Source organism: Crocodylus siamensis, chromosome 7, assembly GCF_052110815.1.
Source record: "Crocodylus siamensis isolate JL-2025a chromosome 7, ASM5211081v1, whole genome shotgun sequence".
In the NCBI taxonomy this organism is placed as follows: Eukaryota; Metazoa; Chordata; order Crocodylia; family Crocodylidae; genus Crocodylus; species Crocodylus siamensis.
Genome location: NC_143401.1, coordinates 65,218,042 through 65,244,452, shown reverse-complemented (window position 1 = coordinate 65,244,452; position 26,411 = coordinate 65,218,042). Strand labels below are relative to the sequence as shown.

Here is a 26,411-nt window from a genome sequence, read left to right as displayed (position 1 = left end):
TCCCAGCTATCTGCTGGAAAAATAATATTGCCCAACACAATATGTTAAAGAAATTTCTGACTTGAATGGAAAACAAGATTCTGCTCCAAAAAGTTGAGGGTATGATTAGGGGATCTTCTAACTTAGATTTTCTTCTTACCAATAGGGAAGAAATGGCTGAGGCTGTGAAGGGTTGAGAAACTGGGAATAAAATGATGATTTATTATTTTAAGACAAGGCAAGAATGAAGTTAACAAAACTAAACCATTTGATTACAACAGGGAAGAATTCAACTAACTTAGGAAATAGGTAAGGTCCCATGGGAGGACAGACTGAAGGATAAAGTGGCCCAAGAGAGCTGGCAGTTCAAGGGCACATTGATAGTACAAGAAGCTATTCTGACATGAAACAAGGACAGCAGAAGACCAACATAGTTGCAGAAGGAGTTCTCTGATGCCTTGAAATCTAAAGATGACATAAAAGGCAAGCTGCCATACTAAGAAATAGTAAGAACTCACACAGACAGAATTGGAGTGGTACAGTTAAAATGAATTATGCCTGTTTAGGAAGACGAAAGCAAAAAGAAATAGTTCTATAAAGATGCTGGACAGCTGTGGATCTGCAGCTGAATAGCCAGGGTGAGCTATAACAGAAGATATGAGAGCATGGAGCTGGTCACCAGCTATTTTGCCTTTGCCTTTGCACATGCACACAAAAAAACCTGCAATAAGAAAGCTTGTGAAGTCATTGGACAAGGGGAAAAAGCAGAGGATCATGATAATGAGCAACCATCACAGAGCTTTTCGATTTGGTTTGAATGACTAGATCAGTAGGCCTGATGAACTTCATCCCACATTACTGAAAAAAAAACAATAGAAGGGACCTTGGACCTCTTGGTAATAATATTTAGGGAGTCATGGGAGATGGGTGAGGTTCCCAGAGGACTAAACAATGGCTAATGTAGTTATCTTCCCTCCCCCCTTGAAAAAAATAAGCCCCAAAGAAGGAAAGGCTGCCAGCATACGTTGATTGAAGAACACACCATGCCAAACCAATCTGATGTACTTGGACAAAGCACTGCATTTTCTTGAATCCAAGAGAGTGCCGGAGGACTGGAAGAGGGCCAACGTGGTTCCTATCTTCAAAAAAGGGAAGAAGGAGGACCTGGGAAACTAGGCCAGTTAGTCTTACCTTGATTCTAGGCAAACTGTTTGAGAAAATTATTCTGGCACACATCCATGAGGGGACTGCATGCTTAGGGGCAACCAACACAGGTTCATCAGTGGCAGCTCCTGTCAGACCAACCTGGTGGCCTTTTATGATCAGATGACCAGATCATTAGATGCGGGGGTAGCAGTGGACATAGTCTTCCTGGACTTCTGGAAAGCTTTCAACACTCTCACCCTGTTCTCATTAAGAAACTGGGGGACTGTGGTGTAGACACCCACACAGTCAAATGGGTCGCCAGCTGGCTGGAGGGCCGCACCCAGAGGGTGGTGGTGGACGGGTCCTTCTCAGCCTGGAAGGACGTGGGCAGCGGGGTTCCGCAGGGCTCGGTCCTTGGGCCTGCGCTATTCAACATCATCAGTGACTTGGACGAGGGGGTAAAAAGCACCCTGTTCAAATTTGCTGATGACACTAAGATGTGGGGGGACGTGGGCATACTAGAAGGAAGCAACAGACTACAATCAGACCTAGACAGGTTACAAGGGTGGGCGGATGAGAATAGGATGGGTTTCAACACAGACAAGTGCAAAGTGATGCACCTGGGGAGGAACAACCGGCACCATACCTACAGGTTGGGGAACTCCCCTCTTGTCAGCACAGGCGGAAGAGGATCTTGGAGTCGATGATGACTCCAAGATAAACATGGGCCGGCAGTGTGGGAAGGCAGTCAGGAAGGCCAACCGCACCTTGTCATGCATCCACAGATGCATCTCGAGCAGGTCCAAAGAGGTGATCCTCCCACCTCTATGCGGCGCTGGTCAGGCCGCAGTTGGAGTACTGCATCCAGTTCTGGGTGCCACGCTTCAAGAGGGACGTGGACAGCATGGAGAGGGTCCAGAGGAGGGCCACTCGCATGATCAGGGGGCAGCAGGGCAGGCCCTACGAGGAGAGGCTACGGGACCTGAACCTGTTCAGTCTCCAAAAGAGAAGGCTGAGGGGGGATCTAGTGGCCTGTTATAAATTAGTCAGGGGGAGATCAGCAGGCATTGGGGAAGTCCCTGTTCCCCTGACCACTGCCAGGGGCAACCAGGAATAATGGTCACAAGCTGGCTGAGGGTAGGTTTAGGTTAGATATCAGAAGGCGCTACTTCACGGTCAGGGCGGCTAGGATCTGGAACCAACTTCCAAGAGAAGTGGTGCTGGCTCCTACCCTGGGGGGTTTTAAGAGGAGGTTAGAGGAACATCTTGCTGGGGTCATTTGACCCCAGTACTCTTTCCTGTCATGGCAGGGGGTCGGACTAGATGATCTACTCGTGTCCCTTCCAACCCTAGAAACTATGAAACTACAAACAGTTGTGGCTTCAGCCAGTGGCACAAAACACATGCTGCCTGCAGTCCCCACCCAGATCAGCAGCAGCAGAGGCAATGGCTGGCACCTCTGTCTCCAGCTTCAGCTTCAACTGAGTCGTGAAGCCAGGGCTGGAGCCAAAGCTAATGCTGCTGCAACCACTTCTGCTTGGCTAGGCAAGGACCAGAGCCAGAGCATGTGCTCCATACTCCAGGCCAGAGCAGGGTTGGAGCCAGAGCCATGACTGAGGGTAAGCCCAACTTTGGTGGAGGGGAAGTATGAGGAGAGGTGGCAGGGGGGGACAAGTGAGTAGGGGTGTATAGGGGCAGGCCACTCCCTCCCTCTCCACCTGTGCCCCCCCCCGCTACTTTCTCTACTGCAGTTGTGGGGAAAATGTATTTAAGATGACCCTCCAATACTTTCCTGTGTATAAATTACAATGTTTATAAATTTTCTATGAATAGAATCTAATTATTGGAGGGTTGTCTTAAATGTAAAACTGACTTGCAATGGGTTGGAGTTGGGTGAATAAAGGCAATGTAGAGAACGTGGTGTACTTGAACTAAAGTAAGACTTTTAACAAAGTCCAACATGAACTTCTATAGGAAACGCGTTGGAGGAGAATTAAAAAGTATCCTGATAGTTTGGAAATCTAGGCTAGAAACAATAGTTTGAAGTTTGATGCAGACAAAATGCAGAAGAATAATCAAAAATGAAAATACAGAATGAGAGAACTGGCTGGCTTGCAGTATTGCAGAGAAGGATCTTGGATTTTAGTGCATCTGGTAACTTATGTGAGTCTCCAATGCCATGGCAAAGAAAGGAAATGCAATTTTGGGCTACGTCAACAAGTATTAGCTGTAAGACATGGGAGGTGACAGTGCCACTGCTTGGTGCTTATTAGGCCTCATCTGTAGTATTGTCTACAGTTCTGAGTTTCATATTTTAGGTGGAATGTGGAAAAGTTGGGGAAGGTTAAGAGGTAGGCAGTTAAGCTGCAAGAGGTTGGATGACAACCTGAATGAGGAAAGGTTAAGAACTAGATGGACATACAAGAACAGGTCGAGAAAACTAGGTGTTTAGCTTGTTTAAATGCTCGTAGAAAAGGCAGTATAAGGGGGAACACATGTCTGAAACTGGTAAAGTGTCTGAAAAGCTGCCATAAAGAAGGAAAACAACTTTTCTCTTTTGCTGCAAATGGCAGGATGCAAAACAGTGGCTTCAAATTAATAGCAAAGTAGGTTTCAGTTAGGTATCAGGAAAAACAACCATAGTGTTAGATCCCTGATTCTTAACCAGGGTTCCCTGGTACCTGGTGGTGCCTTGAGATTCTTTCAGAGGTGACGGGATGCTGTGCAGTGTTAGCAATGCTAGGTGTGCAGACATGTTTTAAAACGCAATGATTTCAAATAATGCGTAGTGTTTTGTTTTGTTTTGTTTTGAACGAAACAAAACATTGACCAGTTGGAGTCTGAGTTCTTTGCAACAGAAGAAATTGCTATGTTATTTTTCTATAATCAGAAAAATAAGTGAAAGCTAATAGCTAGCATTTTCTGAGGGTGCCCTAGCAAAAGGTGTCTTGACCCTAAAAAGGTTGAAAGAGACTGTTTAGAGTAATGAGGCAGTGGAATAGACTGCCTAGGAAATCTCATTCATTGGAGGTTTTAAAGGAGAGGTTGCAGAAGCATACTTCAGGAATGTTTTAAGAGTAGCGTTCCTGTGTTTGTGTTCAGGTACATAGGGAGATTAGCCTACTTAAGGTCTCTTCCAACTGTGAGAGTGTCTTCAGTGCTCTGTCTGAATTACGTGCCTTTACTCCAGTTCCTCTTTTCTTTCTGGGGATCACTAATGTCAGCCTGCTGCTTCTCTGGCCTAGAAGAGGACTTCAGTGTTGGCCTGTAGCTATCTGTTTTAGGTATGTGCGAAACGGGCCATATTCAATTTGGATTTGGCCCAAATTGGGGGACACCTGATTCCTTGATTCAGACCACTGTCCCTTTTTCTGATTCCACTGAATCCGAAACTGAAGATTCAATGCTGATTCGGAGAATCAGCGGTTCGGCCATAGACATAGCTTTAAATGTTTTTTCTACATACCTCGGTACCAGGCAGATGGAGTGTCTCACAGGAGTGAGGGGGAGCCCCCCACATGCCTGGTGGCAGACCTGGAAATGTACTTTTGGGTCCGCTGCTGAGCGCACTGGGCCCCTGCTCCCCCTCCCCGGCCCCTCTGACTCAGGGTGGGACCCTGGGTGCTCTCCCCAGACCCAGGAGGCACCAGTTGCTGAGGTGGGGGAGGGGGGCCCATCAGAAGTGCTTCTGATCCACTTCCGGGTTCAGCATCGAGCACGTTGGGGACTCCCCTGCACTCCTGTGGGATGCTCCGTCTGCCGCACCATCTCCTCATTCACGAGCCACCTGGTACCTTGAGGTATGTAGAAGAAACATGTAAAACTGTGTCTGTTGTAATCATTGAATTTCTCTGAATTCATTTGGAGGGTTCCGATTCGATTTGGAGAGATTACAGGGTCTCCTGATTCAATTCAGATTCGGCTGCCAAATTGGGCCGAATCTTCGCCAAATTTAATCAGCGACCAAAGCTTTACACAGCCTTACTGTGTTTCTGACAGAGATATTATGGCAGCAGCTAGGTCCTGGCACCAGCTCTCCTCAAACCTGGACTGAGTCATTTCAGTCCACTTCCAGAAAATGTTGCTAACCACTGTGCTAGGCCTTGTAACTCCATAGTTCCCTAGTTTTCCTCTTTCTAATTAAGAGGTCTGGGGGAACTACAGTTACAGACATTCCATGTGATCTGACTCCAGCCATAGTTGCAGCCACAAGTGTCTCTTCAGCTCTTCAAATTGTAGATGTAAATTCTTGGAGTAGAGCATAAAAATGGGAAATGAATAGGAACAATGTGGCTAGAACTCCTTAAATTAATTTAGTGTCTAAGAACTCTGCTTTCATTCTAGTCTTGGAGGTGGAACATTCCTGGGCCTGTGTTGTTTGCTGACGGGTTGCGAGACCTTTGAAGAAGCACTAGAAATGGCAGCTAAAGGAGACAGCACTAACGTTGACAAACTGGTGAAAGATATTTATGGAGGGGATTATGAACGATTTGGCCTTCAAGGATCTGCTGTGGCTTCGAGGTACATATTAACTTGGTTGGCTTCAAAGAATTCAGTAGAAACTTGCTGTGTGCCCTAAATTTAGTTTTCAACATGCAGAATTACTCATGTTTGAAATTCAACTGGCTGTATAGAGTAGGATCTCTTGCTCGTGGTTCTTGTTTATTAAAAAACTTAGAAGTATTCAGTGGAAAAGCTATAGTTCCCTTTCACTTAAAAAGCAGTTATTTTGGATAAAGAAACTCACTTTCTCATTGTAACTATTTTCACCCATTGTGTTTCTGTTCTTTGAGCATAACAAGAATAAGTGAAAAAGGACTTAAAGTCAAGGGTAGGGTTGGCCAACATGTGGCATGGGTGTTGCAAGTGGCCCGGGGAGCCTGTCTGCGTGATATGCAGCAGGTTGGGGAGGGACAGGCAGCATGATGGTATATAGGGCAGAAAGCAAAGCAGCAGATCAGGTTAGGAGTACAGAGCTGGGATCAGAATGCAGAGCAACAGATCAGACAAGGGAAGGAGGTTTGGAGTGAGGCATGGGGAGGGTCCATGGCTAATTTGTGGGGAAACTACTAAAAAAAGTTGGTTCCCCACTGGTCAAGGGCATCAAATCCAAGCAAAATTGTACATGTTTTCATGAATCTACTTGGCTAAACTTATCTTGCAACTTTTTCTAAATACTTTGAATGTGAAGGGTTGGTCTCTTCCCTACAGCTTTGGCCATATGATGAGTAAAGAAAAGAGAGACACCACCAGCAAGGAAGACTTGGCTAGAGCTACTTTGGTCACTATCACCAATAACATAGGCTCTATTGCTCGAATGTGTGCACTGAATGAGGTAAGACTGCAAATTCACTTTGGTTGAGACCTCTAGCAGCAATCTAATAAACAGGTGAAAACCATTAAGTGTATATTGCATGTATGACTCTTCCAGATGGATGCAAGTGCATTTAATTTTAGCTTCCAACTCTTGCTGTCCACTATTAACATCTTCTATAAAGGACACCTCACTTGCATGATGTTAGGATTCCATGAAAAGCAAGGGTTTTTATAATAAATGTGTACTTTAACTAACGATGCTTTCATCTGTTCATTTATTCTCACTGCTAGATCACAAAAACATTAATGATTTATTACATCAGTGCTTTTAATTATTTCTTGATGTAGCGGCTTTTGTTACTCCATAACCAAGCATGACTGCAGCATTTTATGTACGCTACCTTTTTTGGCTTCTGTGGTCTACCTATTGAGAATCTTTTACTAAATTAAAATTCTCTAATTTTCTGATCCAAAAATACTATGGAAGGATATCATCTCAAGTCATGCATATTTTCAGTATTCTCTTTGCTTTCAGCTTCTTTACAGTGTTGCCTTGTGGCATGGAGTTCAAGCAGCATTGTACAGGGCTATCAAAGCGGAGAGAGCTGCAGCAAAGTGACATGTGTTGCGTTAAAAGGGAAAAAAAACACTCTGTGATATTCTGCAACAGGTTTAGCCACTGGGAGAAAATTCTTAAATCTTTTTTAAAGGGATAGGTGCTTTCATTTTTAATCTACAGAATTAACTAGAGGTGTGTAGTCGGGTAGAATAAATAACTTGCATTTACCTCAGAATAGAGTTTCTATACCAGCACTTCGTGAATTTAATTAATCGTGTTTATGCTTATTTCAGAAGTGTGACATAAAAATGTATTTGTGATATGTGAAAGTATATGAGCATAGAGAGAAATCCTAGACTAGTCATGAGGAGTTAGTTCCTAATCTAAAAGTAGCAACCTTGCAGAAACAAACTTTCAGTGAGGTCCCTGTTAGTTAATCCACTGTTCAGTTTTGATTTTCTTTCCAAAAAATGCATGGTAGAATATAAGAGATTCCCCCTTCAGAAATCCAAAGTAGAGGCAAATTGAACAAATTTAGCTAGGTTATGTCAGTTAGGTAACCTAAAATAATTTGGCTAAAGGCAGGATAGATTTACACCTTCATAGACTAACCAAATCATATGTAATGGAGCTCGCTTCATCAAAAGCTTATGCTACACATATCTCTAATTTAGTCAGTCTAGAAAGTGCAAATCTACCTTGCTTTCTGCTTGACTTAAATCATTTGGCTACACATCACTGAAATTCTGTCCCATGCACCATAGACTTGCAAAAAGTAATCTCTTCCTTGGTGCATATCAGCAACAGCAGAGAAAATATGCAGGAGCTGTGGGGGGCAGCGGCTGTGGCACCAACTCTAATTCCAGGTCCGAGTCGGGGTCGGAGGTGGAGCCACAGTAGCCACCTGAGCCCCCACTTGTACTGGAATCCAAAATGAAAGGCTTTCACCACCCCCACCCATGTTGAATGGGGCAGGGGGGCTTAGTCTTGGATTTGAGTAATGACAGTAATTTGCATTGTATCTTTTCCTTATCTGGGCATTTCAACAATTTAACAAAAAGGTTGCATAATTTATAGATCATGCCAGCTGTTATGATTTGGTATGATTGAACCTGAATTTAGAGTGCCTTCATTATGAAGGCTTTCACTTTTCAACCTTTAAAAAAATACAGCCAAAGTATTTAAAGTAACAAGAATTTAATGCAAGAATACAGTGTTTTCATTCTTCTTATATGCTTATGATGAACAATATCTTATAAATACTTAATTTGGTTTGAGTTCCTCAGTAAAATGTGTATGTCCATTTTAGTTGCTACTTGCTTTGAGCTTTCTAATAATTTCATATCTGGTTTTAAAAAAATGAAATCTTAGTGAGGGGAAGTTTAAATTAAGGTACTCAGTTTGCCAGTGTTGCTTTAAACATTTTCCCCCCTGTTCCCTGTCTTTGTTTTGTCAGGTCATACGTCTTACAGGATAAAAAGTCCTGTACTCTTAAGGAAAATGGAGTTATTTTACAGTTTAACTGTAACCCTTTAAGATGCCAGCTTTTCCTAGATTCTCATCCACATATGTCCATTGAATAAATGTACATTGATACAGCCAGACTCAAAATGGTTAATTTGACTCTTCTTGCTTCTATAGTTGAAACAGTATTATATAAATGGTTTGGTTTGCCCATACAAATTCCCTCTAGTCCTCCCTCCCCCCTCAAACATTTTAGGCTTGCTAAATGGGCAATTATGCCTTGATGTACTTTGTCACTGCTTAGTGACAACCCTGAATGAGGGTGTCATAGTCCAAATAAACACATTATGCAATATTAACTATTTCAGTACTGCAAAGTATACAAAAGTAATCTGTGGTAGTCTTGGATATTAGTGCTTGTTTCAGCCAAATACAGCTGCAATAACTTGTCCTCTTCTTTTAGAGAAGTTTCTGGGGAGATGCTACAAATGAAATGTGGGCTCTTTTAACAAGACTTTTTCAAAGGACATGCAGGTGTTGGCATGTGGTTGATTTGGTCACACATACCAATTCAGTAATTTTAAAATTACAAATGCTAGAGTCTATTTTTCTTTTTGCATTATTAATAGAATTAGTTTGGATGAGGTATCTACAGGAACAATTGTCTGCAAGGACATTCGCAACAGGTTGCGATGTGTGAAAGGAGATTGTGTTATGTGAATGACTGTCCCTGTAACTTCACACAAGCTTTTCATGAAAACTGAACACAACATGCTGAGACCCAATAAACTTGGAAGCCACATTGCCCTACACTTTTCATGGTGAAATCACAGTTTGAGAATTGTGTTAAAGCTTCCTATTCCTGAATATCAAAAGTAATCCTTGTTAAATATTCCTCTCAAATTCCCCTCATGGATTTATTAACCATCTTGATTTTTTTCAGGGACCACTTGAGAAATTAAATATTAATAAAATAATTATACTGTGGAAAAAGCAGTGCTATCCATTTCTGTTGTATCATAGAAACTCTGTTACATTTTGCATGTACCACGTTGATTGTATATCAACCTTTTTAAACCTGTCCTTCAGATAAAATATTGTTTCCTGGTGCTACTTTTCTTCTTGGTAATAATCATTACTAAGTAGTCCTAGTCTCTTTGTTTAAACGTCAGAAAATGCTAATTTGTACAAAGCTAGAAGTTCCCAGGATGTGTGTGTGTTTTGTTGTTTTTTAACATGGTAAATTTTATGTTTGCATAAAATAACATATTCTAAATTCAGGTGTTTTCATCTCTGTTTTGATTTTACAGAACATTGACAGAGTGGTTTTTGTTGGAAATTTTCTCCGAATCAATATGATTGCTATGAAGGTGCTAGCGTATGCCATGGATTATTGGTCCAAGGGACAGCTAAAGGCTCTGTTTTTGGAACATGAGGTATTCATTACATTCCTTGTGAGTTATAAGAAAAAAATCTTTCTTTTGAGTGTATAGATTTGCCATGCAAACGACTTCTCAGAAAGAAAAAATCCATGGACAGTTCTTTGCAATAGCATTTAACACAAAGGTTGTTTAAAATGCTCCTGATAAATCCCTGAGTTTAAGCAGTTTAGCCACTAATCTTCCAGGAATCATTCCCCTCCCAGAACCCCACTTTTTTTTTAAATATAGGATCGTATGTAACCTTCAAGCTGTTCAAGATTTGGTAGACTAGTTGAGATTTTCTTTTTTTTTCTTTCTGCATGGTGGTACAATTTTGTTTAAAATATAAATTGTTTTACTTTAAGTGTAATGTCACTTAGGGTTCCTGGAGATGTTCAGGGCCCCACTCTAACTTTTTTATGGTGCTTTCCATAAAGCACCATGAGTTAAAGCTATTCCACTCCCCTCCCATAACCCATGATGTCAGAGGAGGTGGGATTGGAGCCTTTCTGCACTGGTCCTGGCCAGGAAGCAGGTGTGCTCTGGAAACCTTCAAGGAGGCTGTTGAATTGTCCCTCTCCTGAGCCCCTCCCCTACCCCTATCAGTGGGGGGGATAGCTGGTGGCTGGACCTGTGAAGTGAGGGGGCTCTATTCTACCCTCTTTCCCCTTCCCCCATCTCTGGCCATTCAAAAGCAGCCAGCAGCTCTGCCTGGCTGTTTCCTCTCTTTACCCCCTCTCTCCCTTGCTGACAGCCCTGGGGATGGGACTGGGCTGGTGCTGCTGGCATGAACACCAGCTTAGCCCTGTCCCAGTGCAAAGAAGTAACCCTGGAGAGAACACAAGTTCCCTAAGATGCTCTTCTTTAAAGCACCGTAATCTAATACATAATTTTACCAGGGTTAACATTTTTTTGTGATACTGGCCATTTTAAAAACACTTTGCAGCCATGTACTTGTACTTGTTATGTCATGGCTGCAGAGTGCTTTCAGGGGCCCAATCACATAAAAATGTTGCTTGTATAAGCACCCTTAGTATATCCAGTGTTCTTTCTCATTTTCCCTTTGATTACTTAAATGAGCTGTTTGATGCGTTTCTGAAACCGGTCCCTATTGTTTTGTCGCTGCAACTAGTGTCAATTTAATTAGCCTTATGTAGGTTGTCTGACTTCCTAGGATGCATAATTTTAACTGTCTTAGGCTACTAACAGATCTTATAAAAAGAGGCACAATGGTATCTGATGTGCGGTCTCAATAATTGCGCTTTCTGCCAAGTCGTAATTCCATTCCATGCCATGTGATCGAGTATCAGATCCTGTCGCACTGTATTTCCACTGTGAGGAAAGCTGGGATTATGATCCTGGGTTCCCCCTAAACTGACAGCCTTTACTCCTGTGGCTGGGAGCCCTGTCAGCTGATGGAGGTCCCAGCCACGAATGTGTGGTACACCTGTGTTTGGGAGCTTTGCTAACTGGTGGGAGTATATTCCAGATGCTGGGAGCACTGGCCATGTGTTCAGTTTAAAGGTGCGATAGGAACCAGCAACAGTTATGACACAAAATACGTGTAACAACTTTGTCACTTTTTCCTGGTTTTATCTTGCCATTAATAGAGTATGGCCAAGTCACTATTTAATCGCATCTTAAGTGCAACATGCATCGGGGGCCTAATAATGCATCCAGCCTTTACAATCGTACTCCTTTTTACATATTTCAAAATGTCTAATAGTTGTTATTCTTTTGCTTTTTAAGGGTTACTTTGGAGCTGTTGGAGCCCTTTTAGAATTGCTTAAAATGACAGATGATCAGTGACTAAGCCACCTGGACACAGATACCTATCAAAGATGCTGCTGGATAGAATGAAGCCACTACAAAGATGGAAACAAAGCCATTATGGCAGTTCTACCTGCTGGATTTGTAAATAATTTAGAGTCCTTTTAGCTGATCATTAACTCTGGGTTTTGAGTTTATACTTCAAAATTCATACTGGGAATAAAGAGGTTTTTCTGTATACTGTATTTTTTAGGGGGAAATGTGCACCATGGCCAAACGTACAGATTTTATGGATTATTTTAAAAAAGTGAATATTGTTTAAAGAACAACTTATAATGAAAGATGCCTGCTTTTCTTCTGGGGTTTACTTATTAGTGTGGTAATTTTAACTTCATTTAATAATCACTCTAGGAGATTTTTTATCTTATTTTTCATGACGTTTCATGATTTGCTCTCGGTTTCAAATGAAACTACAAAGCTAGCACACTTTACTGTTAACACTAATGTCTTTTTTTTTTATCTCTTCATTTTGTTAGTCAGCTAGGACGCTGTCCTATCATCACTTCCCCAAAAACATGACGACCTTTCTTAGACCTGTTTCTGTTGAAAACAGGTGCTAGTAAACCTGCAGGGGAAGGAATATGATCCAAAGTTTCTTGAAGTCCTCTACAGCTTTTTGAAATCACAAGTCATGCTGCTACCTGCGTATTGCAGTTAAAAAAAAAAACAAAAAAAAAAAACTTGTGTTTTGGTCTCTCTTCACTGAAGATTTTAAAAAGTATACATTGAAATTTTTAATTTAAGCCCTGAAACTAAAGTGAAATTGTCTCATGGTGAGATTTTTCTCATACATGGAAGGATATACTGTTGGGTAGGGATATTTATAGATTTGCAGATGCTTGGAGTAAGAAAATAATGGGAGACAGTTTTCAGTATTTCTTTCTATGTAGTTGTCTTGGAATTTTGAGCAAAAGGCAACTATTCCCTCCAGGATTTTTAAGGTCTGAGTATTTATTCATTATAGTTCTTTGTCTTGCAAGCCTGTATTTGAAAACAGCCTTTTTGATATGATGTCACATAATGTACAGGGTTGATGAGAGAAATAGGTTAGTTTTAGGGAGCATGTGTTTTGTTGTTTTTTTTGTTTTGAGGGGTATTTTTTGTGTGTTTCCTTCCTTTTTTTAAAATTAATTTCCCTATCTCAAACCTTGAAAAGGTTTATACTGACTAAAATGTTGACTTGTCTGGTAGAAATAAAGCCCATTACTAATGTGATGATTATATTAGGTCTGTGAAATTTATTCCTTAAACCTAGCTATGTGGAATAAATAGCAGAATGTTTTAGTGCCTTCCTGTTACTTTTATGATCGCTTTTTTGGTACTTTGCTTTTTTCACCTTCATTGCATTTTGGTTTTTGCTACCTTGATTCATTCACTTATTTCAGCTTTTATTAAATTGCATCTTTTATGACAGGATTGAAAGTTTTGCCTCCTTACATTCTATTGCTTACATAAGTTTTATACATTATGAGAACATATAAAGAACTTTTTGAGCATAATTAAGTTGGTCCATTCACATAACGTAACTGAAATCAAAAGAATTAAAATGGGAATGCATCTGGAATAATGTCTCTAGTCTTCCATAAACACAGTAAGCTTATATTAAGCTTTTATTTTTTTTTTTTTAGCCATTAAAGTGTTGTGTGATCTTGATAATTGTAGTGGCTGCTCCAAACATTGTGCACTTTACTGAATGGTGAAAAACGAGAGCATTTGTTGCATATGCACTGTTTGTTGACCATGCCATGGCATGCCTGCTCTGCTGGCACTATGTCCCTTTATTAATGTAGTGTAATTGTCCTGGACTGGAGCTAGGCATACACCAAAAAGCTTCTAGTCTTGGGCCATGTACCCAATAAGCGTGCCCAGCTCCATACTACAGCAGCCACCTTATGCTTGATGCATGCATGGTTTAGTGCCCATGGATCCAGTATGTCATGCTTCATTGTAGCGCTCTTGAACACAGTGTAGACATGCTGCAAAGGCTTGCTTTTTGAGTGGCTGTGCAGGGAGTGCTCAAAGAGGGGAAAAATGTGTAAGAGTAGCATCTTGCATAAAACCTCAGTATTTGCATAAAATTCAGGAAGTGTGTAGAGGAGTGAAACTGGATATGGGCTATGGTTGGGAATTGTTGACTTGAAAGAATGAGACAGACAATTTCTAATTTCTAGCAGCATAAAGACATCAGATATTCTAATCAGCTTCACCTGGAATGGATTTTGGGGGGAAAATAAGCCTTGTATCTAACCTTCCAAGCAAAAGACTTACTGATCACATTAACTTGGAGATATTCCAAAGCTAGAACACCAAGCTCTGCAAAAATTGCTAGCAACATGAAAATGTACAGTTCTATATGTTGCTGTGTGGAGAACAACTATTACTCATTTTCCCACTGATTCATTGGGCCTATTTGAGATGTGCAGCAGCTTTTGTCTTTAATCACTTGATTGTCAAGTATGGGGGCGAGGGGAGACAATGGAGTTTTCCATTCTCTTTGTCATCTTACTACTCCTTTTTGCACTATACCACTAAAAAGCCAGAGGCAAACAGATTCTAGTCACTTCTCCTGGCTTCTGTTCAACATGAATTATCCATGTATTTATTTATTTATTTGTTGCATAGGATATTGGTAATCCTTATTACTGCTTATGAAACTATGTTCATAATTTTGGCGTATTTGTTTGGTTTAGTTTTTCTTCTCAATGTTCATGTGTGGAAATATTACAAACTGTCCTAATGCTATTATTTTAACAAAGAAAGCAGTGCAGATGTTTTCAGTAGTTGCACTCACTGTTGTAAACGGTAGAGGGAACCATACAACTGTGCATGGTTCTAGCATTCTTGGACTACGTTTCACATACCAAAGGGATTATATTTCATTTACATTGTTATTAAAAAAAAAAAAAAATCCTTCCTGTCCTCCCTTTTTTTCTTTCTGAGCTTTGTCATTCCAAGAAAGGAAACAAATTCCTCAGGACGGAGCCTGTCTGAAAGTGTCCCAACTCCAGAAATTAGATATACGTATTCTACAAACTGTTATCTTGAGTGTACCAGCTGCTCTGAGCTACCTCAGTAAATTGTAAAATGAGAAGCTAGTCTTAATGTACTGTATCCAGGTCTCTTAGCAGTGTTGCTTTTAATACTCCATGTGCATCTCTGTTGTATGAGCTTCAGCCTAAAAGTTCTAAAAGAAATAATTACCAAAAATTTTTGGTAATCATAAGGTTGTGTGGTCACTACCTTTTAATTTTGCCTGTGAATTATTTGCTGAACTGGATTATGCTATGAAATAGGCAGAGGGAAAGAAGCAAAAACAAAAACTAGAAAAAAAGAAACCAATAAGGAAGGAAACATAAGTGAGTAAAAATATACTTTTAAAAGGTCCCCATTATGTCAAATAGTTTTGTTGCCTTATTCTCCCATTAATATGCTCTTATGTGCATTTTCATTCATTTCAACCAGTAAGATGCAACATAAATGATTGCGACTAGTCTTTTGAAGTACAAATTCCAGTACTTTTACAGTGGAACTACCCAGAATGCTTTATGTAAAAGCATATCCAACTTTACCATAAAGCCTATATTTACATGTTAATTCTTATTCAAGGTTGATATGGCAGCAGGGGGCCTAATGCGGTATACCGATACACCTTTCTGATATCAGATCGGTACCGATTATGAAGAAAAATGTCTATATTGGCCCTATAGGCCTGATAATGTGGCCATTTTAAATGTCCATCTGCGCGCAGCCACAGTGCAGCACGGAGCAGAGCCGGCAGTGTGGAGCACTACCTCCAGCAGGTAAGCTGGAAGGGGCAGGTCAACACCCTCCATGGTGAGGGAGGGGGCAGGAGCAAGCACTGCCCAGCAGGGGTGCAAGGTGGGGCATGGGATGAAGCCATGGGTTGGGCCTGGCTCCTGCCACTGCTTGCACCGCAGGGGGATGGGGGCATGTGCCCCAGATCTGCGCAGCATTGGGCAGGTGGCAGCTGGGGGGAGGAGCCGGCCAGGGGCTGGCCTCAGAGCAGGCTCTGACGGAGGTGGGAGGAGGCTGCAATCACCCCAAATTTCACTGCAGCTGTACTAGCAGCCACACAGGCGCAGTCCTAGGGGAGCGCCCTGCCTCCATCCAAGCACTGGAAAAAATTACAGCTACGGTGGTGCGGGGCTGGGAGCAGAGCTGTGGCAAAATCTTGGGTGGCTGCAGCCTCCTCCCAGCACTGCCAGAGCCTACTCTGAGCCCAGCCAAGGAAAGCCCTGCACAGTGCCAGCTCCGGCTCTGCCCTGGAGCTGCAGCCTGCCCCACACTCAGCAGATCTGGGGAGCACATGCTCCCCTGCCCCCACCCTCCTGGGGTGCAAGCAGCAGCCCCTACTGTATGAGCTGGGCCTCCTTATCCCGTTTCCCCCCACCCTGCCCACTGCTAGGGGGTGTTGATCTGCCCCGCCCCCCATGCTCCTTCCCTCCCTTCCCCTTCCCTTTCCACCACATGGGACTTACAACCTGGCGGCAGCTTTATTGGATCGGTACTGGCTGATATGTCTCCTTAAATATCAGCTAGCTGTGTCAGCCCCCAAATCTCTAGCAGTACACCCCTAGGCTTCATTGATGTATTTTACACTAGATGCTATATATCAGATAAAATCCATTTCTTGGACTATGTTTGGGCCCACTGGTAAAACAGGATCTTGAGTAACCTATGCTTGGTTTTGGCCCTAGAAAGATTTGCATTAGATGTCCAGAGAGATCTTATTTCTCACATTGGTTGGTTTGTTTGATTGTTTGATGGAATTAAGGTGGGTGGAAAGGGAAATCAGCCAGTTCAGTGCATTGACCAGTTTTGGCATAATCTGCAGTTTCAGTATAACCTTGTTGGACTGTGCAATCTCTGCAAAAGCAGGCTGTATTGATCATTGTTCTCTAAACTATGCCCTAAGGCCCCACCTCTGGACCACTTTGTCATTGCCACAAGATCCCAGGCCCAGCTTGGGAGCAGCTTCCTGTTCACCCTGCTAATGCTGCTGGGGCCGGTTTCCATGGAAACTGGCTGTAGGCTGTCACAGCCCTGGTGCTCTTGGGGTCTCCATGAAAACTCCACAGTGATGTAGACAAGGGCTTCTGGGAAATGGAGTCTGGCTGCCAGCCAGAGCTGCCATTTTGTCCACCCATGCCCTAAGGCATGTGATGGTAATGTATGGCCAGGGGGCTCAATCCAGCCTGTGAAAATTGGGTACAGCCTGTCATTGTGGGGCTTCAGTAGCATTCAGCAGCAGGTGCACTTCCTGTTCTGCCACAGGGAGAAGCCGTGGCAGTGGCTGCATCCTAGTGCTTACCTGCCTCTGACTCAGGGTGGGTCATTCCAGCCTGCAGCTGGAATTGGTTGCTTACCCTGGCCTTTTAAAGCAGGGGTGCTGAATCTGGCCTGTAGGCTGAATCAGCATCCCACGGGTTCAAAAATGTGGCAGCGGGGGAGCAGTGGCAGTACTGCTGCCCCTTGCTGTTGCCAGGATTTCAGGCCCGACGGGGCAAGTTGGTGTTGAGCCATGACACTCTTTCACACGGTGAGTTTGTAGACAGGCTACACCCCTTTCCCTCCATGCAGCCAGATTAGGGTCGGGCTGCACCCCTTTACCGTCCCCCCCTGCCCCAGGGGGGTCTGGCCACAAGCTCTCTCTCCCACAGGGTCAAGCCATGCCCCTTTTCCTCTTGCCAGGTTGGGGCTGGGCTATGCCCCTTTCCTCCTGCAGGGGCTGGATCAGGGCTGGGCCATGTCCCCCCATCCTGCAGAGCCAAGTTGGGGCTGACCCAAGCCCCTTCCACTATAGATGGATGGTGGCTGGGCTACCCCCCTACCCCTGGATCTGGCCCACAGAGGGACCAGGCACTGCAAATCCAGCCTGCCAGCCAGAAAAGGTTGAGCGCTGCTGCCATAAGGCAATAATTCATGTAAAACTGGAGCAGTGTGCATAGGAACCAGTTGTTTCAGTAATAATGGATTGTGGGATTTACAGTTTCTACTAATCATTGTCTGTGGTTATTTCCCCCCACCCCCTCCACCTTCCAGGTAACAGTATAAGTGGTGGGGTTTAATGTTAGTCTTATAAAGTGTGGGGGGGGAGGGAGCGGAGAAATGTTTTAAAGAAAATATCCTCTTGCTTCATGGAGAGATCAGAAATTAAATTTTAAAAAACGCAGAGTATAATAGTGAGTACTCAGGTGTCATCATCAACTCTTATTGAGAGGATTATCTTTTACCCATCATGTTTCCCATTTATGGGAAGAATAAAGGGATAAAGTTCATAGGGGGATCCATGGATATGATTTGTCGTAGCATACTAGTGCCTATTTGATGCTCCAGCTTTGGCAAACCTCTCAGCTGCTTTAGTCTTATCAGCATTCACATTACTATTTAGTATATCACAGTCTAAAGTATAATCTAAAGTATTTTTGGCAGCATACAGTGGAATTTTAGGGAAGGAATACTGTAAGGGTTTCAACTGGAGACAGAATAAATACACATAATCATTACTTTTTGAATTTGTCTCATTTTAGGGTCTGCCTTCTAAACGCAAACAGCTTCTTTGGATCCGGATTAGAAAGAAAAATATGATCCTTTCTACAGTTTGAAACATTATCTTTTGCCTTTACTTACCCCATGAATAAATGAGAGCTAACTGAGATGATGATCCTGTAGAACATTATGAAAAATACATCTTTGGATATTACTTGTTACATATTATAAGTAATTTCCTCGGAATTATTTATGATTTTCATAGACATTTGGGCTGAAAGGGACCTTGAAGATCTTTGAAGTCAGCCCCCTGCCCTGGGGGCAGGAAGTCAGCAGGGGTCATAGATGCCAGCAAGATAAACATCCAAACTTCTCTTGAAAGCATTCAAAGTAGGTGCTTGAACTACCTCTGATGGCAGGCTGTTCCAGACCTTGGAGGCTTGGACAGTAAAGAAGTTCTTCCTTATATCCAGCCTGAATCGGTCGTGGTGGAGTTTGTGACCACTCGATCTTGTCATCCCTTGGGGCGCTGTGGTGAACAGATGTTCCCCCAGAGCCTGGTGAGCACCCCTGATAAACTTATAGGTGGTCACCAAATCGTCCCTGAGCCTGTGCTTTTTCCAGACTGAACAGTCCCATAGCTCTCGGCCTCTCATCATAAGGTCTGTTATCTTGACCTCTGACCATGCATGTGACTCTCCTCTGGACCCTCTCAAGCTTCTCCGCATCCTTTTTGAATTGTGGAGCCCAGAACTGGACGCAGTACTCCAGCTGCAGCCTCACCAAGGCCGAGTACAGCGGGAGAATGATGTCCCAGGATTTGCTTGAGAAGTATCTATGGATGCAAACCAGTGTTTTGCTCCCTTTTACTAGCTGCAGCATCACATTGATGGGTCATGTTCATCTTGTCAATCCTGACCCCAAGTCCTCTTCCATAGTGCTAGCCAGTGTAGCACTGCCAAGCCTATAAGCATGCTGGGGGGGTTTCTTCCCAAGGTGGAGAACTTTGTATTTTTCAGTGTTAAACACCATCAGGTTCTTGTCCGCCCAGTTCCCAAGTCTGTCAAGGTCAGCCTGGATCACCCTCCTGTCCTCAGGTTTACCCCAAAATTTAGTGTTATCAGCGAACTTGGCCAGTCTGCTTCTGACTCCAATGTCCACATCATTAATGAAGATGCTGAACAATATGGGTCCAAGGACAGAGCCTTGAGGGACCCCACTGGTCATAGCGCACCACGATGATTGACTTCTGTCAACCACCGCCCTCTGGCCCCAACCACGGAGCCAATTTCCCAGCCAGCAGATCGTGGTGAAGCTGAGGTCACAGCTGGCCAGTTTTGCTAAGAGGTGATCATGGGTTACCAGATCAAAGACTTTTTTAAAGTCAAGATATATGACATCAATCTCCTCTCCCTTGTCCAAGTGATGGATCACTTGCTTGTAAAAGGAAATAAGATTAGTCAAGCAAGGCCTGCCTGCAACAAACCTGTGTTGGCTATCCCTCAGGATGTTGCCAACTCTAATACACTCAGCAAAAGATGTGCAAGTCCCCAAATGGTTTGACATCAGGATCAGTTGCATTGTTCTGGCTCAGATGCATATTTCTTTATCCTGGTCATTAATATTTTGTTCTTTTACATGCAGCTGTCCTCAGCAGCTGATTGCACAAAGGGTTAGCCTCCCATGGCTTTCACTTTGCTGATTCCAAAGAGTGGGCACATGGCATGTCTTTAATGGTGATACTGTGGAGCAGTCAGTCTAGAGGAACGTTTTTTTGTTTTACATGGTGTTTTCTCTCAAAATACTATATATAAAAATTGTATAATAGATCAAATTAAAGTTGTGATTTAAAGTAACAGCAAAGAGAAAACAAAGGCAGGTCTGGCAAACATCACTGTGAAAACAGAACCATGTCACTCACTCCATGTCCTTAAAGTTTATGCTGTTGTTTTTGCTTGTTTTTGTTTCCACAGCAGTGCAAGTAAAGGACACTTCCTGCCTTCTAGTCTGTCACTTCATAGTTTTCACTGTCTATCAAACTCCAGAGTTTGAAGCAAATACGGATTCTGGTAATACATGTTCTGCTAGACCATTTGCACAGCAAGAAATGGAGTAGTAGTGATATCCATTAGGGCTGTGTGAAGTTTTGGTCCCTGATTCAATTCGGGGGAGATTTGGCTCAATTTGGTGGCCGAATTTCTGAATCAAATCAGAGGACCCTTTAATTTTTCTGAATCAAATTGGAAGCCTCCAAATCGATTTGGCAAGATTAGGAAATTCAGACATTGAGACAGCTTTAAATGTTTTTTCTACATGCCTCTAGGTAGCAGGGGCTCATGATTGCTGCAGTGCTGGGGTGCATGGAATGTCTCACAGGCATGTGGGGGGCTCCCCAATGTGCTTAGCAGTAGACCCAGGAGTGAACCAGAGGCACTTCCAGTCCACTTCCGGGTCCACCAGGGAGCACGCCAGGGCCCCCTCCCTGCCTCAGCAACATGTGCCTCCTGGGTCTGGTGGGGGCACCTGTGGTCCCCTCCATGGCCAAATGCTGAGCCAAAGGGGGCATGGGGGGGGGCCCTGGGTGCGCTCCCCAGCAGACCCAGAAGTGGACCAGAAATACTTCCGGTCCACTTCCAGGTTTGCCACTGAACACATGGAGGCCCCCCCCCACACTCCTGTGGGACACTCCATGTACCCCACCATCACAGTGATCATAAGACGGGCTGGTACCTTGAGGTATATAGAAAAAACTTTTGAAGCTGTGTCTATGTCTGAATCACTGATTCTCTGAATCAGCATCAAATCTTCAGATTCAGATTTGGCCAAAACGAATCAGGGACCGTGATCAGAACCAACCAATCAAATCACTGTCCTTGGTTTGGGCCAAATCCAAATAGAATATGACCCACTTCATGCACCCCCTTAATATCCATGTTCTTAAACAGATGACACTGTACCAGGCAAATACTAGCCATGTGGGCTGAAGAGTAAAAGCAATGTCCAGTGGAGTCAATAACAGATTTCAGTGCATACTGGATGAGCCCTCCCTTGATTTGAAAGTCTAATCTGTAAAAGGCAGGAGGGAAGGAAGTTAAAAGAATTGTCAGGAGACATGACTTCAACTGACATTTTTGGCAGAGTGGAATTTTTCCCTGAAATAATGTTTGTTTATTCTATTCATTACTCTTCTGAGAGCAGCAAGAGGGATGCCTTGAACCAAAGAAGAGCAAAACTAGCCATTCAAAATGCAGGCTAGTTTGTGGGCATAATTTTTGTTAATATATCTTTGATGTTGTAACAATAGTGTAAATGCTATATTATGTCACTTAAGCAATAGGCCACAGCTTGTTGTGTGTTTAATATATTATTATTATATTGCTCTGTTGGGTTTTTTTTTAAAACATCAGGTGTAAGGCAGTACACAGAGACCAAATAAAAGACTTCCAGTCCTTGAGAACTCACAGTGTAAATACTAGACTGTATAAAAATTGGGTATGCAATCCAGTGGCAGAACCCACAGGCCCAAGCTCTTTCCTGCAATACAACTATTTCCCATCTCTTTAAGGAAGCTTATGCCTCTGAATTAATCTATAAGGTGCTACTCTGCCCTACCTTCTATGTCCCAGATGTTAACACATCCTCAAGCTGATCTCTTACAGGAGAATCTAAGTAAAACATTTTAAGTGTAAGTCTATCATGTGACACAACAGTCTAGTCTTAGTAGGACAACAGATACTTTTAGGAAAATAGTGTTTTCCATTGTATTCTTCTCTGGGACTGTGCTTGGAGAATAGAATCTCAGATAAAACGTTACTAGAGTCGATTGAAATTGAATTGGGGCAGTGTAAAAAAAAAAATCCATATTTTAAATGTAATAATAAGGGAGATGTATGTCAACTATCACTAAAATTACTTTCCAATTCTGTCAGCTCTTTGAATTAAGAGTGAGTGGGCACTCTGGTGTTGTTTCCAGCTGGTAAAATGGATTAATTCGTGTTTTTAAACTAAACATTTAATGAAGTGTAATTTTTAAGAATCTCTTAGGTTTTTTGAGAAGTCTCATCTCTAGTGTTATTTGACTAAGTAAACAAATACATATTGTTCTAAGAACACAGCTCTTTTCAAAAGGATCATGCTGTTGCTCAGCTAGTGTTCAGCATATTGCCTTTGGCTACAGCACACCCATTCGATATTTTATTAGGTTAAAGATTTAGTTGATGTATCCTGCATTAGTTTTTTTTTGTTGTTTTTTTTTTTTTTTTACTAAAAGAGACTACCCCAAAGAATAATCCAGAAATGCTTATCTAACAAACAAGAGACTATTTGCCTTGGTCTCTGTTTATATTATTTCTGTTTCCCTTTGTTACCTTCTTAGACATAAATGATGCTTTCATGTCACCAACTAGGAAATACTGAATATCTTCCCTTCAGGCTTTTCTGTTCATAATGCAGAAGAGGAACCCCTTTTTAATGTACAATTATCCTCCCAGGATGGTAGGACCTGCTAAATGGATCCACCCCTCTTCTTTTTGAAAGCCTCAGGACCTTGGCAATGGGTACCATCTTTATTTACAGATTGGCGCGCTCATTTTCAGGTAGGTGAAGTTGATGGTAATCCTGAATTCTATTGCTTTCCTTCCCAGTCAGACCTTGAACCATATTTTAAAAGTCTCATTCTTACTGGAGAAGAAAGCTGGATTTTTCCATGACTTGGAGATTGACTTGGATGAAGAAATGTAAATGCAAAGTGACTTCCCTTTCTTTTGTTCGGTGACTGTTTTATACTGCTTTTGCCAAGCTTTTTTGAATCTAACATTGAAATTTAACATTTCTTCTCTTACTAGGAGCTTGAGAAGCAATCTTCCAAATAAAATACATGTATACGGATGCATACACTTTATGTATCCAAAGAGGTCATGATATTCTGTGTCATATTTTAACAGCTATAACTTTTCATGTTGGGGTGGTTGTGGTTTTGAAATGTTTATTTGATGTACACTTTAACTGCATTTTACCCGTGGTGTACTTTGTAGTTTCTGAAATGGCCTTAACTACCAACGTCATATGTGGAGTTTTTGCATCCTTTACTAGGCAAGAAGTGTCCCTTGCTAGTATGAGAACATCATACCATAAATGTGCTTAGAAATTGCAGAGTTAGTGTTCTGCAGGCCAGAACACTGACATTTTATCTACAGAATGAGTAAAGCAAGGATAGCCTTACCCACAGCACATGATTCTCCTTGCCTCTCTTCAGGAGGAAAAAAAAGATCATTTAGTTTCTGCTTAGCCAATCAATGAAATTGCCATATGGTATGTTTAGCTTAGTGGCATGAACACCTGTCCACAAGGAAATGGACAGAAATCCCTACTTTCTTTTTATTCATGACAACATAAATAATACTAAAGAGGGGGGAAAATCTACATCCTACCCAGTTTTTAGAGCACCTAGAAGACATGGTTATCAGTAAAAGGAGACATAGTATAGTGTTGCATTATGCAGTCTTGGGCAGAGAAAATTTTAGGCTTCAAATATGTTGACAGTGATGCATTTCAAAGGGACACCTTACCATCCCCTAGCTCAAACAAGAGAGAAACTTCTTATTCAAGAAAAGTCTTCCTTAGGTTTTACAGTCTCACATTTTACATGTTTCCTTGGTGATTAAATAGTTTTAAACTATTAAGATACATGGAAACATTCGTACTGACCTGTTTGGCTTTATGTGGATAGAACATTGTGCCTCAAACCCTTCATATCTATAATACCACAGGGATAGGACTGATGCTCTGAATCCTATGTGCCACATTTACCAGTAGATGTCACCATACTCCTGGATTTTAGTTGTTACCAAGTCATCTCATGAAGTTCAATTAAAATGTGTAAGATAACAACACTGAAACTTGTATATATTTCCCAGGTGAAAGAAACCAGGGGAAAAGGGGAGGTTTTTTTGTTGTCAGCCTTACTTTCTCCATCTGTAAGTGAAGCGTTTAATTGTAGATATTGCAAGGGAATTGTGAAGCTTAGTTATATCTATGTTCCTAAAGTACTATTATGTCCTGTCTGTCAGTAATAGTTTGGAACAGCAGCAGAGCTGTGGACACCAATCACTACATGCTTTCCTTAAAGCTAACTAGTTGCTATAGGGACAGCACCATTACCTTCTTCAAACACTAATTTAGAAGTCCATTCACCACTACCTTAGTTCAGGTAGTCATTTTCAAAATTACTTATGTGGCAACAAATATTATCTTGAATAAATACCTTTTAAGAATATGCCCAGTTAAAACTTCATTTTCCAGAAGTTCATGCTGAATGTGAATCCTCTTAAAAACAATGAAAGAAGGTTTCTGGCCATGTCTTTAATCATTCACAATGCCCAAAAGAGTAAATACTAATACCATTTGAGCAGCAGTATTTTGTAGCCCTTTTACAATAGTGTAAGGACTACAAAATGTAAGTCAGCCTTGGAATACTTACTTGAAACACTCAGCACAAAAGCAGTTCTCCTTTGGAATATATTGTTGCCAAATTCTTTTAGGTCTCTGTCCATAAATGAATACCTAACAGCCTGTCAGGGTTTTGTGTTATATAAGCATCTCTGGAGCCAGATACCTCTCCAAACAAAACAGAAATTCTGATCTTTGAAATAGCCCACTGAGCGGAATAACAATATTTTCAAAGTTTGTCAACCCTGTAACTGTTTGCTGTAAATGTTATCAATGGGCAATGTGTATGTGTAAGAGAGTTTAATGTTACCACCCCTCCTGAAACTCAGATTATTTTTTAACCTTTAAACTTGAAAAGTAAAGCACAGAGAGGAGTTTGAACTAATAGTCCATACATTTCATGAGATAATTAAGGACAATCCAACTTCTCTGCCCCTGGGAGCTATGTGGGCCATGCCAGGTGTGCTGTGCACATCCCTGCCCACACCCCGTCCCCTTACTGCTGTGCTGCATTTGCACATAAGCACAATCCCCCCACCACGCTGTGGTGCATGCCTGCATGGGTACCCTTCTTCACTGCACTGCAGGATTATGATTCTACTCCCACCCCAATGTGTTCTCCCCTGAGCACAACCCTGGACTTGCCCTTACCTCCCCAGGCTGCTGCATTTACTGGCCTGCTGGGATGAAGGCAGGAAGCAGCTGCTGGAAGAGGGAGTTTGACTGGGAGTGATGGGGTTGCAGCAGCTAGAGTGTGGGGTGGGGAGGATGCAAATTAACCCCGGATTGCATGCAGCCAGTAGGCTGATATTCGGACTATTTGGGGCTAGACAATATCATTAACGTGGAGCTCTACACTGTGGACAATGGGAAAAGCCTGAACTCCTCAACAGTTAGGAGTATACTAATTCATAGATTCATACATGTAGGGTCAGAAGGGACCTTGTAGATCTTCTAGTCCCACCCCCTGCCTGGGCAGGAGAGAGAACTGGGCTCAAATGACCCCAACCAGGTGAACGTCAAGCCTCCTCTTAATGACCCCCAGGCTAGGAGCCATCGCTACTTCCCTTGGAAGTTGGTTCCAGATCCTAGCCACCCTGACTGTGAAGTAGTGCCTTCTAATGTCTAGTCTAAACCTACTCTAGTGGCTTATGGCTGTTATTCCTTGTTACTCCGGGAGGCGCTTGGGGCAAAAAGGTCTCTCCCAAACCCCTCTGGTCCCCCCCCTAGTAAGTTTATACACGGAAAATCAAATTAATGCATCTTTTCTGTGATGAAGCTGGTTGTCTCCAGGATAATGGAAAGAAGGGGCCTTGACACCCCAGTTGGTGCTGTGCATTGAGTAGGGAGCAAGAAGGGAGTAGATCTGTGCTGCACACAGCACCAGAGGGAATCCTGCCTCCTGTATCTGTAGGTCAGGCAGAGGGGCATAGATAGCTCCTTGTACTCTTCCCCATGTTCTGTAAGAGTTGGACGGAATCTGTTCTTGTAATGGTCATGTTGTGCTGTGCAGTGTAAACTGCTAATGCCATGCCTATGGGAGAACAAGCTAAGCCCAGTTACAGTTTGCCCAAGAATAAAAAAAACAGGCAGTCAGGAGCAATTGTAGAGTTGCAGAGGCTGCCAACCCTCCATATACAGCAGCACACAATCCCCTTATCTGTGGATAACAGGTTAGGGAACCTCAAACTGGAAAAGGTCTGCTGCTGAGGAACGTTGGCTGAAATTTGCAATGTTTA

The 26,411-nt window shown here is 42.5% G+C and overlaps 1 protein-coding gene across 5 annotated transcripts in view; it reads left to right on the top strand.

Annotated features, from left to right (window-relative positions):
* Window positions 1-13,382, top strand: part of PANK1 (pantothenate kinase 1) — a 105,801-nt gene extending 92,419 nt beyond the window's left edge. For 4 of the 5 annotated variants that reach the window (XM_090056706.1, XM_090056707.1, XM_090056703.1 and 1 more), the window contains 4 exons: window positions 5,470-5,646; window positions 6,337-6,460; window positions 9,775-9,918; window positions 11,635-13,382. In XM_090056706.1, coding sequence (XP_089912832.1) covers window positions 5,470-5,646; window positions 6,337-6,460; window positions 9,775-9,918; window positions 11,635-11,694 — 505 coding nt within the window. In that variant the 3' untranslated portion in view covers window positions 11,695-13,382. The remainder of the gene's footprint in view (window positions 1-5,469; window positions 5,647-6,336; window positions 6,461-9,774; window positions 9,919-11,634) is intronic. The other variant, XM_090056704.1, reaches the window with a different exon arrangement.
* The last annotated feature ends 13,029 nt before the right edge of the window (window positions 13,383-26,411 follow it).